Genomic DNA, 17,341 nt, shown 5'->3' with positions numbered 1-17,341 from the left:
CTTATTGCAGAAAGGACTGATAAAGGGCAACTTTTGAGTTAGTGGTAATTGTGTTGCTTTCATAGTATTACAAGAGATCATGATGGGCCCTATGCATTCTAATGCAACCCAAATCTTTGTAATAGTATGCTGTCCCCTTGGGTAACCTGTTGAGTTTCTGTGACTAAGATCATATTTAAATTTGTGATGAAATAAAACTAGTAGCTTGCATTTAAAGTGAATAATGGTGCACACAAACATTTACCTGAACAGGCTTTCGTGATTGATCCTTTCAGCTGCCCTGGGACATTCCCATTTTTCACATGCGTTTTAAATATGCTTGATATTGAATATGTCCTGCATTTTTCTGCACCAGGATAACAGCTCACAAAAAAGTTGTGCCATCTTGCTTGTTTGAAGCATTTAAATACAGGTTAGATGAACACTTGGTGAGAGAGTTCAAAGAGTGATCATTCCTGCTTTGAGAGGAAGTTGGACTAGATAACTGCTTTTGCTGCCCTATTACTCTCTGATTTTTATGACTATAAGAGAGAAATGTCCTCTGTAAAGCATTAAATCCATTGTGCCTCATAGATGACTCGATACGACTTGTTTCCAGTAATTTTATAGATTAAAAATATAACCATAGAAACAAAATAGATTCTTTTTTGTCATGAAACGAAATTCAGTAGCGAATCTGAGTGAAAATTACTTATATTTTCTCCGTAGCTGCTGATGAAGAAGCTTTTGAAGATAATTCTGAAGAATATATTAGAAGAGATTTGGAAGGATCTGGTAATGCACATACTTATATTAAGAAGGCTTGATCTTTGCTTCAGTTCTTTAGAACTATATTTAATCTACTGAATCTGGTCTGATCTCTTCAGTTGGAAGGTCCATTCTAAGCTCAGTCATAAGAGGCTTACCCAGAGCTTGATCAGGGAGTAACATGTCCATTGCATATGTTCAAAATAAAATCACAACTTTCTCAGACTTATTTAAAAGTCAGTTAATTGCTATGTCCCTTCATCTGCAAAGGTTTTAAATATAGTTCATATGAAAAATTGGTCATGCATCAGATATACATTTGATATCTTCAGAATGAACTTGGAGTTTCTAGTACAGAATTTACATAAAACATTACATGTTATATGTACTTTGAAGTCACCTGGAACATAGTGAAGGCATTCTGTTACTTCTGAGTCCTTTCATGTTAGTTCCATTTGCCATAAGTCTATTTTGTTTGATACCCAAAATAAATTAGAAAATGCTTTTCTTTTGAAAACAAAAGTTTTATGAGGTCGTCCTGAAAATTGCTAGCCTAGGTGCCTCATTCTTTTCATTATAAGTCTTCTTTCTGATCTGAAATTTCATGTTTGCCTGTCAGAATTATTCAATGGGGAATAATCTGGTCTAGGTGCTGACAACATTATTGAATACTTTTTCCTATTTCCTGGAATAAGGGCTTAAGTCTGTTCTGCTTCTCAAGTCTGGTGCATGGATTCAAACATGTCCATTCTTTGTTCATAACACAATAGAATATTTGACCTGATGTCATTTTTTAAACTTGTTGTGCATTCAGTATAAGCAGCATGATGGGTATGCGAGTTGCATCTATTATTCACTTTTTCATATTTAAGAAATATTGTTCTTGTCTCATAGATATTGACACCAGGCGTAGAGCAGCTTGTGATCTAGTCCGTGGCTTATGCAAGTTTTTTGAAGGGCCTGTAACAGGGATTTTCTCTGGCTATGTTAATTCCATGTTGCAAGAATATGCAAAGAATCCATCAATCAATTGGAAACACAAAGATGCAGCCATTTACCTTGTAACATCGCTTGCATCCAAAGCTCAGACACAAAAGGTACTTGTACCCGCCTTTTTTGTTTTACACCAGCTATACCCAGTATTTGTTTCTTGTAATTCATTCACTGTACAAGAATCTGTTCACATTAATCTGTAGACCAGTACATAAAATTTGCATTTTCCTGGTAGTGGGATAACTGAAACAGTAATTGTATTTGACTTGTCTAAATCTTGAGAGGAAAGCTGTTGCCATAGCCAGAATTGAAACTGGGGAATACCTCGGTCCCTTCCTTTTGCAGTACACTGCATATCAGTATCAATATTTAAAATAATAGGCTTCTAATGTTTGATATCTACTAATAGTGATGCTACTACCTGTGATATTTTTCTATCCTTTTTCAATTCAGAACTATTACGCTTCAGCTTTTAGCACTGCAGCTAGAAACTGGAGGCCAAAACAATGTACAGAATCACTTGGATAGAGGATATTTTATTTGAGAGTACCAATGTAGTGTCTAGACAGTGTGGTGATTTGATTGCTTTATGAATATCGAGATAAAATTGAGTGCCTTTATGGAAATCAGCCAGAAGGATAGATGAATCATGATGTCTATAAAAATAAATGACTTTCTTTTCTAGCATGGAATAACGCAAGCCAATGAACTTGTAAATCTGACAGAATTCTTTGTGAATCACATTCAACCTGACTTGAAGTCAGCCAATGGTAAGTTTTGTAGTCCAGTATTAGTATGAAAACCCTCTTTTATCATACCAAGGTTTCTTCAGCTGCCACTTGACTCATTAATAACATTTCTTGCATGCAAAAGTCTGAAGAGTATTTGTTTGGCCAAAGCCCATGCCTGCCTATATTTGGGTAAGGTTCAGAAATTTGGTTGTTAGAGGCTAAATACTTAGTTTTATGCTACAAAAGTTCATTCTGTTAAAGCATTTGGTGGGGAGGAGGAAGCTTTTTCACATTTCCAAAACATTTGATTCATGATAGAATATTACCTTGGTCCCAAAAATACCTTCTTTCTGTCAGCCAAACTTATACAAATACAGATATATCATAGTGACTTTTGGTTATTAGAGATGGTTAGAAGCAGACCTGGAAGAGGAATCGCTGCATGAAAGAGTACAGTTTGAGTTGTATACGCATTTGACATTTGCCAGAAACACGTATTTGTTTATTTAAAAAAATTTCGAAGCTTAGTGTTCAAGTGTTACCTGGATTGTTCAGTTTCACAGAATGTTGGCCAGTGCCACATCATCTAGCTGTGGATCAGGGCGCTGAAAAGCCTGCCAGTTATCTCAATCCAGAGAAAAATACCTGATCCTAAAGTAGTCGGTATAAAGCAATGTTTCTCAACCTGTGGGTCATGACCCAAAATTGGGTTGCAAAAATATATGAGAGAGTTTTGAACAAACTTGAAAAATTAATCAACAAACTTGAAAAATAGATTCTCCTTTAAAGGAGAAATGCATGGGAACCTGTGGCTTTTCCCATACAGGCTGGCAGAGTTCCAGGCTGCTTGGGGTACTTGGGCCCCCTGCCCCCACACACTAGAGCGGTGGCCTGGGGGCAGGAGGCAGCAGGTCAGAAGTGAAGGGGTAGTGGATCAGGACTGGCCATCGATATTTACAAATGGTCCTGGTACAAAAAAGGTTGAGAACCACTGGTATAAAGGAACACATTTGTTTCTGTGCTGTATCAATACTCTAAAAGCACTGTGCTCAGATAATAATAAATCCACTGGGCTGCTGTCAACTCTGCATGTAACTTTATTACTGAATATAAAGTTTATAAATAATAATGGCGTAAAGCTCGTACTATGCCTTTCATTTACAGTGAATGAATTTCCAGTTCTGAAAGCTGATGGTATCAAGTATATCATGATTTTCAGGAACCAAGTAAGTTGGGGTTTTTTTGTCTTTATATTAAAGTTGTTTAGTTTGCAGTCGTTTTATACTTTCACAAACCTAATTAACATATTCTGTCAACATAACACACAATGTTATTTCAACCACTGCCAGGTCCTTCTTGCTGCAGCTGCCTGGCCCACCCCAGGCTGCCCAGCCACTCTTCTCCACCACTGTTGCCACCACCTCCAGGCTACCCAGCGAGACAGTGGTAGCAGTGAAGAGGAGCTGCAGGGCAGCCCAGCGGCTATTGGGCTCCAGGAGACTGCAGCGAGAATGGTCCAGCGGTGGCGAAGGGGGGGGTGCTGCTTTTCCCCCACTCCAACCAGCAGCTTCTGCCCGGCTGCTGCCACTGCTCAGCATGGGCAGGCAGTCTGGAGCGACTGGGTTGGGGCTGTGCATGCGGGTTCCAACTAATCTGTAGCTGTTCTGCTCCAACAGACCAAGTTCAGAGCGGGTGCAGGGTGAGCCAGGGTCAAGATGGTGCGTGCAGGTTTCTGCCAGTACCCACGGGGGTGGGGCCTGTAGTGGCAGTAGCCAGAAGAAGCTGCCACTGCCTGGGCTGCCTAGAAAGGCAGTCCAGCTGTGAAGCTGCCCCAGCCCCATTGCATACCTGGGGAACAGCAGGATGCACCATGGGCCGGGCAGTGGCTGGGCCAGGCAGGACCAAGGGACCTGCTACAGGCTGGGTAGAATCCCTACATGTGCTGGATGCAGGCCATGTTTTGTCCACTTATATTTTAGTGTATTAGGTGGAAATATACCCTGCCATCTGCAAAAACTGTGCATCACAATCTATGATGGATTGTTAGTTCTTAAAGTGAACATAATTGGTATAAAAGTCTTATTAATCTTCAGTTTATTTGAGCTGTGCATGAATACATAGAATGATGAACATTCAGTATTTCATTTCTAACTGGCAGCATTTTATGACCCTTAGCAGTTCCAAAGAATTTTAACAGCTTTGAGCAATGCCCTTTGTCATGACAATTTTAATAGAGAAAGGACCCTCCCCATCCCCAGTCCTTTTTTTTTTTTTTTTTTTCTTTCTTTCTTTTTTTTGGACTTCTGAATAGTAACAGTTGACATTTTGAAATGAAATCCTAAATGATGTCTCTCTTTTTATTAAGCTTCTCAAGGTTCAGGTCTTTGTCTCTGTAAAAAAAAAAAAAAAAAAAAGGGGGGGGGCATGGGGAGGAAGGGTTGGCATGGGAGTAGGCTGATTATACACTACTGAAGTCAATAGCTGTAGTGAGAGCAGAATCTTAACAGTTGCACAAAACATCCTGCTTACTCTTTATGCTGAACAGTATCTCACTCAGTAAATGCTTCCATTTTTAAAAATCAGTATCACTACACACACAAAGTTACGTTTACGTATACTGTAGCAGTTACAGGAAAGGAGAAGAGCATTGTATTTAATTACAGACATAGCTAGAGAATTGTAAAAATGATCACAGTTAAAGAAAAATATTAACATAGAAATTCTTGGCATAATACATTATTAATGAAAATTGTTTAAATAATATTGTGACTATGTGGATGTTCTGAAGAGTGGTGATTTTACAAATTAACAATCAGCTAGGTAGCCCTTGAGATGCTGGCTTAGCGGGATTCATAGCTACTGGAGAAGCCTGCCAGAGATTCCGTTTAGTCTGCTGCAGAACTTCCAGTTTTGAAATATTCATCCTAAGGCCTGGTTCGTTTTAGAATCGGATGCCTGTATTTTGAGAAGATGTCTATAAATGGTTATGTCTATGATGCTATGTTTTTATAGGTACCTAAAGAACAACTTTTGGTGTCTATCCCTCTCTTAATCAATCATCTTCAAGCAGAGAGTATTGTGGTTCATACTTATGCAGCCCATGCCCTCGAGAGATTGTTTACCATGAGGGGAACTAACAATACTACACTGTAAGTTTCTAATTAGAAATAACTTTCTCACCAATAAGTGTTTGGCATGTCAAGTTCTTGAATTTCTTCATATAGCTGTATTCTAAATTGTTCAATTTGTAAGGGGTTTGGGTGTGTAAGTGCTTTTTCTTTGATGAAATGTTTAAGCATTGCAAAACTTTTTTTTACTTTACAGCATTACAAATACCGAAATGGCACCATTTGTGGAAGTGTTGCTAACAAACCTTTTCAAAGCACTGACATTCCCTGGCTCATCAGAAAACGAATACATCATGAAAGGTAAGAGCTTCAATATTATGCTTTGAAAGAGTGACTTAACTTAAAAGCCACTAGCTACAGGTCTCTGAAAGTCAGGTTTTTCAGATGTGACTTGCACAGACTTCCTAAAATGTTTGCATTTAGTGTATACCTACTCTTATTAAATAGAGAATTAATGTAGCCCAAATGTATGACCAAGAAAAATAAAAGTAGAGTGGTCTTGTATGGGCCAAGAAAGTATTGTTGGATACAATGACTAATTAGCGTAGGAGCAGGAACCAGAGCTCAGGGTGGTACCCACCTGACTGAGCTACAGAGCTATCCCCCCTCTAGCTGGCTTTCCCTCTGATCCCATGAATCTTGTATTACTTTCCATACAAGTGCCCTGCTTCTGCAGGAAGGATGGAACATTCTCTCAGTCCTGTTTAGCCTGTAGCTTTATTCTTAGGATGCTCTCTTTGGAGGTGGATTTTGATTTTCTCAGGCTTAGACCTTGGAACCCAAGTCTCTCACTTCCAGGGCAGGTGTTCTTAATCTTGCTGGGGCCAATAAGTGAAAGGGCTAATTTTCCTTATCTTCTCTTGTTTACCAATTGTAAACTTTTCTACACAGGAACTATCACAGTTAATTCAGTGAGGTTCTGGTCTTGGCTTAGTTTAGTTCTATCGTAACAGTGATGATGGTAACTTGAAAAGAAGGGATTTATGCTTCCAGTTCATCGTCATAAAGGTAAAATTCTGTCTCATTTTATTTTACAGCAATCATGAGAAGCTTTTCACTGCTACAGGAAGCCATAATCCCATATATCCCTTCTGTCATCACTCAGCTTACACAGAAACTGCTGGCTGTCAGTAAGGTACAAAGAAGGCTGTTTGGGCAGAAGACAGTTTTTCTTAGTTTTTCTTAGTTGCTGCTACTGCTTAAAAAATAATAGGTGCATAGGATTGGTTATGCTTTACCGGCAGTAAATAATAAATGGCCAATCGGAACAAAAAAGCAGCTTTGTTTACATTGATGGACTTGATTCTTCCTACTTAGTGGTGGAATGTTCTCTTTCTAGACGTCCTTTCATGGGCGGTTCCCCCATTTTCATTTGAAATATAAGTTTTTGCAGCTACACTTAATTATAACAACAATTTTTGTGATATGAACTTTTGTTTATAGAAACATGCTAGCTAGAGGTGCACCGATACATCGGTCTGATTTCGGATCAGCACCCCATAAAGAAAATTGGCTTGTATGGGAAATCAGCTTTTTTTTGCCTGATGTGACCGAAAATTTGGCTGATGAATGCCCCGTGCATGCGCACAGCCACAGCACAGGACGTAGGTGGCGAGAAGCACATCCCAGTAGCTTGGAGAGCGGCATCCAACTGGTAAGTCTGTGGTGGAGGAAAGGGAGGGGGAGGGAAGGGGTGTGAAGAGGCAGATCCCCCCCCCCACAAGTGAGGGAGGGAGTGGGGTAGGTGCTGCCCGGGCAGGGTGCGGGACTAAGCCACGGCTTGTGCAGGGGCATGGGGCAGCTCCACCCACTTTGTGCACCCTGGGAGGGCGTGGGGGATGTGTACTGCCAGATTTGTGCAAGATGGGGCAGGCTGTGGCTGCAGGCTGGGCTGGGCTGGGCTGTGCTCAAGGTGGGGTGGGTGGCAGTACTGGTAGGGGGGTTTGGGGGGCTACAGCAAATTTGGGGGGGGCTGAAGCCCCCCCGTGGTCCCCACCCAGCGCCACTGCCACCCAACCCAAGCGCAGCCCCCACCGGGAAGAGCCCAGTGCAGCCTTGGCCTCAGCCCGCAATGGCAGCCCGCCCCACATAGATCTGGGGGCACATGCTCCCTGTGCCCTCCTGTGGTGCATGTAGCAGCAGGAGCTGCCCCTTCCCCTGCACCCTCCAGATGAGCCACGGCTCTATCCTGCACCCCACCCCAGCTGGGCAGCACTTGCTCCTGCCCCACTCCTTCCCTTACTCTGCACCCACCAAGCCCCTTCCTCCTCCCCGCCCTTCCCCCACAACAGACTTACCAGCTGGACACCACTCTTCAAGCTGCTGGGCTGAATATGGGAAATTGCATTGGTATCAACTGATATGCCTCCTTAAAAATCAGCTATCAGTATCAGCCCAAAAAATCTCCATCAGTGCACCCCTAATACTAGCAGATAAATCTGGATTTGTTAATCGCATACTTTTTTCTTACAACTGTTTTGTTTTTCTTTGTCCTGGAGATTTTTCAAATTACACTGGTTTAAACTAAGGACTAATGTACAGTTGCTAAAAATATTAGGGAGAAAAAGAAACTGCTCTTGTTCTGTTTTCTTCTCTCTTGATCACTGCTATTTTTTTCATGCAGTTAGATTGACTGTAGTTGCATGTAGTGGTTCAGACATGTAAAGACTGCAGACTACATTCAGTTGCTATCTAAAAACAAACAACCCCCCACCACCACCCCAGACTTTGGTGTGAGGAATAAATGCATTCTGTAAACTGAGCGGTTGCTTACATAACTGAAAATAGTTTTGTTTTTTTTTTTGTAGGTATTTTTTGTCTTGCTGTTACTTTTTGTACTTTAGTTTACTTAGTTCTGAAAGCTATGTGTGTATTTCCAAAATGAATAAGAACTTCTCATGTTGAGGGGTTTTCCTGCTTGCCCAACACTAAGGAATTGCCTTCATTAGAAAATGTAATAAAGTTTAATGACAGTATCCCTTGGTAAAATTTGGATTGCTCCTTTAGTTATGTATGCCAGTAGTTGACATGGCAAATTTGACTCGAATATTCGTTTTGTTCACAACTTTTTTTCTAGAATCCCAGCAAACCTCACTTTAACCATTACATGTTTGAATCAATATGTTTGTCAATAAGGATAACATGCAAAGCAAACCCTGATGCTGTCAGAAGCTTTGAAGAGGCTTTGTTTATGGTGTTTACTGAAATATTGCAGAATGATGTGCAAGGTAAACAAACAAGCATCTCTCCCTAATACAGGAGCAGGCAATTATTTCAGCTGGAGGGATACTTAATAAGTTTTGGTGAGCTGTGGAGTGCCGCACAGGTAGTTCCACCCCTTGACAGGTGCCCCGGCCCCCTGGTTGCCATCTTGGGACAGGAAGTCCCACCCCTAACCCCTGGCTTTTGTCACCAGAAGTCCCTCCCCTTACCCTCTGGAAACACGCCTTTTGGGAGGGGAGGGTTACCATCCTGGAACCAGAAAAAAAGAAATCATACACTAAAAGTCAAATTCCTACTAATAACATAATTTAATTTTATTACAAAAAATGTTTTGACATGATTTGTGTTTGCATAGTGTATGTAGAGATGAATGCATATTAACTCAAAAATAAAGCCTTACTATTGTATAGTGGGTGTGGTTGGAGATGGGGAGTGGTGTATAGAGGGGGTTTGTGAAGGGATGTGGCTATGTGGGGGAGGGGTGTTTGTGGAGTGTGAGAGGGTGGGGGAGTGTGAGGGTCCCCCTACACTCTCCTCCCATGATGCACAGACCCTGCCACTAGCAGCTACAACAGGCAGGGCTGCTTGTTTGTGCCTCATACAAGCACTGCTGCTGGTGGCACACAGCTCTGGCCAGTGCTGCACGTGGTGGCAAGAAGCGCAGCTAGGCCAGCCCACCTGTATTGTGTGGGGCTCCCTGCGGTGCGGGTGCAGCTCACAGCACTCATGCCACTGGGGTAAGCCCTGCACTATGTAGCCGGCTGCCTTTCCTGCCCTCTGCCATAATAGTCTTAGGACTTCATGGGGAAGCAAGGCGTGGGGCTCCCCTGCACTTCCCAGAACCTGCATGGCAGGGGGCTCCCCCTGGTGGCATGTGAGAGCTGGGAACTGCACGTGTTGCAGGGAACCCCATGTGATAGAGGTGGGCCAGCTTGGCTGTGCTCCTTGCCACCATGTGCAGTGCTGGCCAGAGCTGTACACTGCTGGCGGCAGCACCTGAATGGGGCACGAGCTACCCAAATGCCTGCTGCTTCTGCTGCTGCTGCTTGCAGTAGCAGTTGTGCACCATGGGGAGGATGCACCAAGGGGGATTGTGCACCCCCTTTACCCTCCCTCACAGCCACACCCTGCCCACCTGATTTGCATGCTCCCACCACACCCCTCCGCACTGCTACCAGCCCCGTGCTCTTTGCTTCCTCCCAGCTGCAGCTCCCTGCCCTCGCCGCCTGCCACTTCCTTACCTGGTGTGTGGAGCAAGCAGGATGTTGGGAGAGCCAAGCAGGTTCCCCCAGTGGCTGCAGCAATGGCAGCAGCAGCCCCATCCAGAAGCTGTGTGCTGGCTGGGCCAGGCCCTTCTGCTCACAACGGTGGGAGCAATGAACACAGGCTGGGCATGGTATAATTAGTTGGTTGGTGCCCTTGGGGGGAGGGGGGGACTGCAAAGAACAGCAGGAAGCCTTAACATCCTGAAGCACGGTGGGGGAGAAGGGGTGGAGATTTTTCATAGTGGAGAGCAACAGATCCCCCACGCCTCTGACTGAGGGACCCAGGAAATCTCGCCCCTCTCCCAGAGATTGACTGATGGCCATCTGTCAAACTGCAGGGAGGGGCAATATTTCTGGGGACCCTTGGCCAATCAGCACCATGCTCAGCCTATGAAATTGAGGGGGGTGTCCATCCTGATAGTGGTAGGTCCCTAATTATAAAGTATCCTGGTAGCTTTTTCAGTAGAGGTGACATACAAATTTAAAATATATGCATCTTGTTTTAAAGCTAGTTAACATTAACTTAACCCAATATCCCTGAATTTGCCTGCCAAATGTTGTTTTTTGTTTTTTTTTTTGAGTGTTAGCTGCTTAGTTTTGAGGTTTATTCCCTGCTCAGTTGTCTTGTGAAAGATAGCAAATTTCCTCTCCATTTGGATATGCAAAAGGGTCCTAAATACATGTAAGTAAATTTGGGGTAGTAAAACCTTTTCTGGATTCTATTTGCAGAGACTTCCCTGTTACTTATTACCATAGTGTTAAAAAGAAAAACAAGAAGGGGAAGTTGCTTTTATCAATTGTTAAAGATCCTTTTCATTAAGTACAGTGCAAACTGTCATTTTCTACTTTCTCTTAACAGAGTTTATTCCATATGTGTTTCAAGTGATGTCTCTGCTTTTGGAAATGCATAAAAATGAGATCCCATCATCCTATATGGCACTGTTTCCTCATCTTCTCCAGCCAGTACTGTGGGAAAGGACAGGAAACATTCCTCCCTTAGTGAGACTCCTCCAGGCATACTTGGAGAGGGGTGCCAGTACAATAGCAAGTGCTGCAGCTGACAAAATTGTAAGTTGGGTTAATTTGGTTGCAGATACCTCTCTAGCTTTACTTGTAAGATAAATTCTTCTGACATGCTTCACTGTACTTGTAAAATTTTAGTAAATAGCAAGGTTAATGCAGAATTTCTATTCTCACTTAAAGCAAGATTTATTTTTTTTAATATAGTAAATTGAAGATTACAATGGGCACGTCTGCTACACGTCACTGTACAGCGATGTTGTTTACAGCACCATGCTTTAGTACTTCCCTTTGGAAGTACTAAAGCACAGCGTAGTATGGGTGGTTACTGTGCCATGCACAGGTTGATTTTGCCACTATGTCACTGTAGCGGTGTGCTATACCTGGGGAGCACGCTACTATGGTGACATAGCTGGCAATTACGTGTAGACACGCATGATAAAAAAAAAATAGAATGGAATTATACATTAGTTTGATTTATAAACGTTTCTTTGTGGCATATACATTAAGAGTACAGTGAAATGTTTCTTTGAGGTGTAGTAAAGTGTTATTTTGTTGTTTTTACTTTGGTTTACTTACAGCCTGGATTACTAGGTGTGTTCCAGAAGTTGATTGCTTCTAAAGCTAATGACCACCAAGGATTCTACCTTCTTAACAGTATTATAGAACATATGCCTCCGTGAGTATAACAGATTTTACCAAGTGTATGTAACTAGGTTCAGCTTTCACTCCTGAATGCTAGCATTTGTTAATATCGTGTTTATATACTTTGAAAGATCTGAATATGAAATGCAGTGATCTAATATCAAAGTTTCAATTTAAATAAACTTGAACAATTTTATGTACACTTGCTATAAAGCACTATTAATAGGATGCTGTAGTAATTTGAGTCATTGTTCCCATTGACTCTCTAGTGAATCAGTTGACCAGTACAGGAAGCAGATCTTCATTCTACTATTCCAAAGACTTCAGAATTCCAAAACAACAAAGTTTATCAAAAGTAAGTTCTATGCCGTATGTAATTTTTTTGGTAAACCAGAGAGCGCTATCATTTAGAACATGCAACAGACTAAATATACCATAGGTCCCTGAAATGGCTGAAGGGGATGTCTGCATGAACTTAGGAGATTTCTGTTTTCTTTTTATTCTGTTCTTTGTACCAAAATATTTTGTATTATCAAAGTGTTAGAGTGATGTAGTTGTGATGGTCCAGGAACTATGCAAGAGGCAAGAATCTGTTTGAGGTGATAACTTATTGGACCAACTGTATGGTTAGAATAAAGTTAAGCAAGCTTTTGGATGCAATGCAGTCTTTATCAGTTTTGATATTGTATTAGTTGAGAACCACTGTGCTAGGTAAACAGTAACTCTAGTTTCCCTAACTAATACTTTATATTCCTTTGGATTGGTACTTCTAGTCCAGTCAGAAAAATCCATTGTTAAACCAACATTTTGATATAAAGAGAATAAATTAAACAATCTGCTGCTTTTCCTAACATTTATATCATGAGGTCATTTGTTTGTATGTGCTGTAGTCTTAAATTGACTGTTTTTTCTTTCAATAGGTTTCCTAGTCTTTGTTAACTTGTATTGCATAAAATATGGGGCGCTAGCTCTTCAAGAAATATTTGACAGCATACAGCCAAAGTTAGTATAATTTTTATATAAGACTATGTATTGCAGATGGGGGGTTGTTTATTTGTTTTTTGAAGTGGGAAGTAATTGGTCTCCTGCCTGAAATCCAAAAGATAATACCTGCCCTCACATGCTTAGTTGTTTCTCTCATTCTCAGGGAAGTGGATTATGCACTGAAATTTCTGACACTATATCAAAGGCATTATGTAGCTGTGGTTCTTCCCTGAATTATTCTGTAGTAGCTATAGTATTTACCAAAGATGTACCTGAGAAGTGGACAAAAGATGTTCCTAGGCTCGTTCCCTCTCTCCATGGGCCTCTACAGAAGTTCTGGCTTTGTTCATCTATGGCAGGGATCAGCAACCTATTGTCGATGGGCTGCATTCAGCCCACAAAGCTATTTTTATCCAGCCTGCTAAACATAACAAAAAAATAAGATTTGTATATCCTGCCATTTAGTAAGATTTGTGCAAGAATGGTCATTCTGGTGATGGAATATCTTAACAGCTGCTGCCTTTAGCCCACTTTAGGATGAAGCTGTTAGTGAAAGGTTACTGACCTCCTGATCTATGGCAGTGCAGTGATGTGCAGATACTTCTGGTTACTGCTCCTTCCCTCTGCCCCTGGAAAGGTGGTTTACCTTCTAGTATAGCAACCTTGGTTTACATTACAGTAGTGTAATATTACTATTAATATAGTGAACTCATTAGCTTAGTTTACTAGTGATATCTAGGAACTATGAGGTGATATGTGATTCTACTCTAGCTGGAAAACAAAACTTGATTTGCATTCTGTTCAGGTCAACTCTGATTCCATAGTGTTCTTCTTTAGATTATAGCTCTTCTGAAGATCTTGTATGTCTTTTAGTTTTAGTTTTTTAATTGGCACTTTCCCATCACCATTTAACATGGTATTCAATATCACAATAGGATGTTTGGAATGGTTTTGGAGAAAATCATAATTCCTGAAATACAAAAAGTATCTGGACAAGTAGAGAAGAAAATCTGTGCTGTTGGTATTACAAAAATATTAACAGAATGCCCTCCCATGATGGACACAGAATACACAAAGCTATGGTAAGTAAGAGCATCCCCTGAAGTTTGGCAGGTGAAGTTATGAGTTTTTTTGCCAGTGCAAATGAGTATACTTGATTGCTAGTTTTTTTAAAAAGCATTATTCTAGTTTTGCTCTTGTTTATTATGAGGGGAGTATTTGCAACGTTTATGGTAAGAGATATGTTAATACTTCTTCAAAGCAGATGCTTTGAGGCTACCTAGCCAGGGATACAGCAGTGAATAGGGCAGCTAGGACCTTGTCGCGGTTCCTGCATGGAGTTCCTGCTTGACTGTAGGATGTTAAGCCTTTCTAGTAATTTAGGACTCCAGAGGTAAGTTGCTTAAACTTTTAATTAGAATGACTGATATTAGAGGTAACATACTATAAAGAAACTCTTGGGCTAGCAGAATAAAAGGATTAATTTAGGAGTGTTGTAATCCTTAGGCACTTGAAGAAAAATGTAAGCTATCTACAGTCTGTTACACTTACAAAAAGACTGCATCTGTTCAAGTCAAGACATGTAACCAGCTGATTTATTTGAACACTTAGGCTAGGTACAGACATTCAAAAAGGCCAAGGCAAAATCAATCTGTTATGCAGTTTTCCATAAGCAATGCAGTAGGAAACAAAACACATATTTGCCCTTGTGGGAGGGGGATTGTGGAAGGACACAAACCTTAGATCATGTTCTGCCATTTCTAAACCAGTCTATGTGTACCAAACTTCTGTTAGGTGTATAGACTGGTTTTGTGTGCCAAACTTCTGTTCTGTTATAAGTATAGACAAGTTTCTGAGCACTTATACTGGTAAAAGTATAATGTCTGTATCTGGTCTTAGTTCCTTGTTGGTACCTGCTGAAAACTGTGAAAGAAACTCTTGAGTTGGAATGTTTTTTAACTCTGCCCTGTGCTGACCTAGTGTGATTTTAAATTTTTGATTTAACCTCTTTTCCTGTGTAGGACTCCTTTACTGCAAGCCCTCATTGGTCTCTTTGAATTGCCTGAAGATGATACTATTCCTGATGAAGAACACTTTATTGACATAGAAGATGCCCCTGGATACCAGACTGCATTCTCTCAGCTTGCCTTTGCTGGGAAAAAGGAACACGATCCTGTGGGTCAAATGGTGAACAATCCGAAAATCCACCTGGCACAGTCTCTTCACAAGCTCTCTACTGCATGTCCAGGCAGGGTAAGTGACTTGATATATCGAAATTTTTCATTGTACAGAGAAAGAAAATCCTTTTCATAATGAATCTCATGGTCACTAAGTCATTTTGCTAATAATCAAGGCTGTCTGTGCCAGAATCAGAAGGCACCTGGCTGGGGTCTTATGACCCCTCCCACCCCCAGCGCTTGTTCCTGCCCGTGGCAGGGGGTTGGACTCGATCTGTCTAGGTCCCTTCCGACTCATTGATTCTATGATTCTGAAGATGGTTTCTCTTATTTAGTCTGCAGCCCAATTACTTTGTAAGTTTTGCCCTGCCATCCTAAGAAGTTAGTACATCTGCGTCATCTAATTATGAGATGATCTTAAAATGTAAATTTCTTCCCTCTCTTAGGAGAAAAGAAACTTGCAGGGTGAAGAGATGCTGATAATTAGATTATAATTCATTTACTGAGTTTATGAGGTAAAGGATTGGACTAAAAACAGAATTCAGAGAAACTTTCCAGTGCTTAAATAGATTAGCAAACTTAAACAGAATAGCAAATTTACATATTAGTAACTGTAACTATGTTATTGTTGACATTGAATATCTTTTAGGCAGAATAGGTATATGCCTGGACATAATAATAGATTGCAGTTAAATGCATTAAACTACAAAATATTTGTTTTCGTAACATTAGAGGTCTTCAGGATTCTGAAAAGCAAAGATCTAGGAGATCAGGGTAAGACTTGCTGTACTAAACCATCTGTTTTTATAATTGGAGGCTTTTTGTATTTATATTTCTTATCCCATTCAAACTACTGTTAATGCTGCCTGTGTATAATTGTAATATCAAGGTAAATAATGACAAATGCTGGGAAATAAGATCTCTGCTAGCAGACAATTTCTTTGTTACAGAAGGTATTCTTTATGCTGGAAAAACCATTAATGTCAGAATTGCATTTTGGTTTCTCACCTGGTATTTTTAGATCAACATGGTTCCGAATGAAGTAATGGTAATTTTAAAAAATACACATGTTAATGCTTCGACCTTATTTTATGTTTAAGGTTCCATCAATGCTGAGTACTAGTCTGAATACAGAAGCCTTGCAGTATCTCCAGGGATATCTCCAAGCTGCAAGTGTAACACTGCTCTGATTGAAAAGTTTGACAAGCAAGATCAAAAGTTGTTTCTCATAAGGATGGTTGATATTGACTATGTTTTTAAGCAGAACACAGACAAACTGAAGCAGGTTGATACTTCAAAATGTTATTGCAGAATCCATTGTGTAAAATATAATAAATGTTGCTTTGAGCAGAAACTGAAAGAAAGAATTAGGCGGTTCATGTGATCATAGATAAGAGGCAGCTGACTTCCATTACCAGTTTAATTACAAAGGGAGTAATAGCAGTTTTACTGTATGGGTTTTTTTTTTTTTTTTTTTTTTTTTTTTTTTTTGAGTTCTGCATTTGCAGTGTTTGGATAACATTTTGAAATGTATGGCGAACACGAGCTGTCAACTCACTTTCAGTCACTAAAATTCCTTTTTGTTTTGATGTTTGTCCTTTGTATTTCTTTTGTCTCTTTCTTTAAACTTTATCTAAATTGTGAATAAATAAGAACTACTTGTTTAAAATGTCTACTAATGTGCACTTACTGTTTTTAAAATACTCTAATCAACAGAAAAGAGGATTTTAAAATTTGGTGCAGAACATGGTATGGGCCTGTAAGGCTTCTTCTGCTTTTACCTCTGATAATGCTTCAGATATAGCCAAGCACCTTTCAGAACAACACCACAAATATATTTAGAGGGAAATCCCAAGTAAGTTTACTCCTCTAGTAATAAAATTATTGGTGGCAATAATTGTGCTAAAAGGCATCTCTGGCTTTTGGGCAAGCATATTAATAATGCAAAAGCATAACACTCCCTGTTAAAATTTAATTCAAACCAGGATTCTGATGTACTAAAATGAGGTTATGTAAAACAGCTCTGGTGTGCCTTAATAAAGTTGTTTTTTCTCCACTCCCTTCAGATTTATATTGGCCAGATTTTAACTCTTTAATTTTAGTTGCATTAATGCATAACTGGCTTGTAAATACAGTTATTGTACTTGCAGATCTTCAGTTACACATTTTAACTTGAAATATTTGAGAATACCAAAAATGTCTGAAAATTAGACAATTAGGCTGTGTCCAGATGAGCACAGCCATACAGTATGTGGTGCCACAAACATGTCTGTGGTTCCACATTCAGTTTTTCTCTGTGCTGCAAGAGAGCAGTGGGCGTGGGGGAGGGATATCCAGGTGTCAAAAACTGCGCACAAAAAATAAAAAACGGAGTAGCACACGTGGCGGCAGTGCATGCTGCTCAAAACTGGAGCCTCGCTGGCTGGAGC

General features: G+C 40.5%; 1 protein-coding gene across 1 annotated transcript in view; it reads left to right on the top strand.

Moving 5' to 3' along the window:
* CSE1L (chromosome segregation 1 like) overlaps positions 1-16,585 on the top strand; it is a 30,751-nt gene extending 14,166 nt beyond the window's left edge. The window contains exons 11-25 of the mRNA XM_019539568.1: positions 709-774; positions 1,642-1,844; positions 2,426-2,510; positions 3,636-3,697; positions 5,484-5,620; positions 5,796-5,899; positions 6,637-6,734; positions 8,676-8,826; positions 10,946-11,154; positions 11,688-11,785; positions 12,021-12,106; positions 12,672-12,753; positions 13,671-13,817; positions 14,757-14,988; positions 16,013-16,585. Of these exons, the coding sequence (XP_019395113.1) occupies positions 709-774; positions 1,642-1,844; positions 2,426-2,510; positions 3,636-3,697; positions 5,484-5,620; positions 5,796-5,899; positions 6,637-6,734; positions 8,676-8,826; positions 10,946-11,154; positions 11,688-11,785; positions 12,021-12,106; positions 12,672-12,753; positions 13,671-13,817; positions 14,757-14,988; positions 16,013-16,102 (1,850 nt within the window). The 3' untranslated portion in view covers positions 16,103-16,585. The remainder of the gene's footprint in view (positions 1-708; positions 775-1,641; positions 1,845-2,425; positions 2,511-3,635; positions 3,698-5,483; positions 5,621-5,795; positions 5,900-6,636; positions 6,735-8,675; positions 8,827-10,945; positions 11,155-11,687; positions 11,786-12,020; positions 12,107-12,671; positions 12,754-13,670; positions 13,818-14,756; positions 14,989-16,012) is intronic.
* The last annotated feature ends 756 nt before the right edge of the window (positions 16,586-17,341 follow it).

The sequence above is a fragment of the Crocodylus porosus genome, unplaced genomic scaffold (assembly GCF_001723895.1).
Source record: "Crocodylus porosus isolate Cpor-Errol unplaced genomic scaffold, CroPor_comp1, whole genome shotgun sequence".
In the NCBI taxonomy this organism is placed as follows: Eukaryota; Metazoa; Chordata; order Crocodylia; family Crocodylidae; genus Crocodylus; species Crocodylus porosus.
The sequence above is the reverse complement of the archived record's forward strand: the minus strand, read 5'-3'. Positions and strand labels throughout refer to the sequence as shown.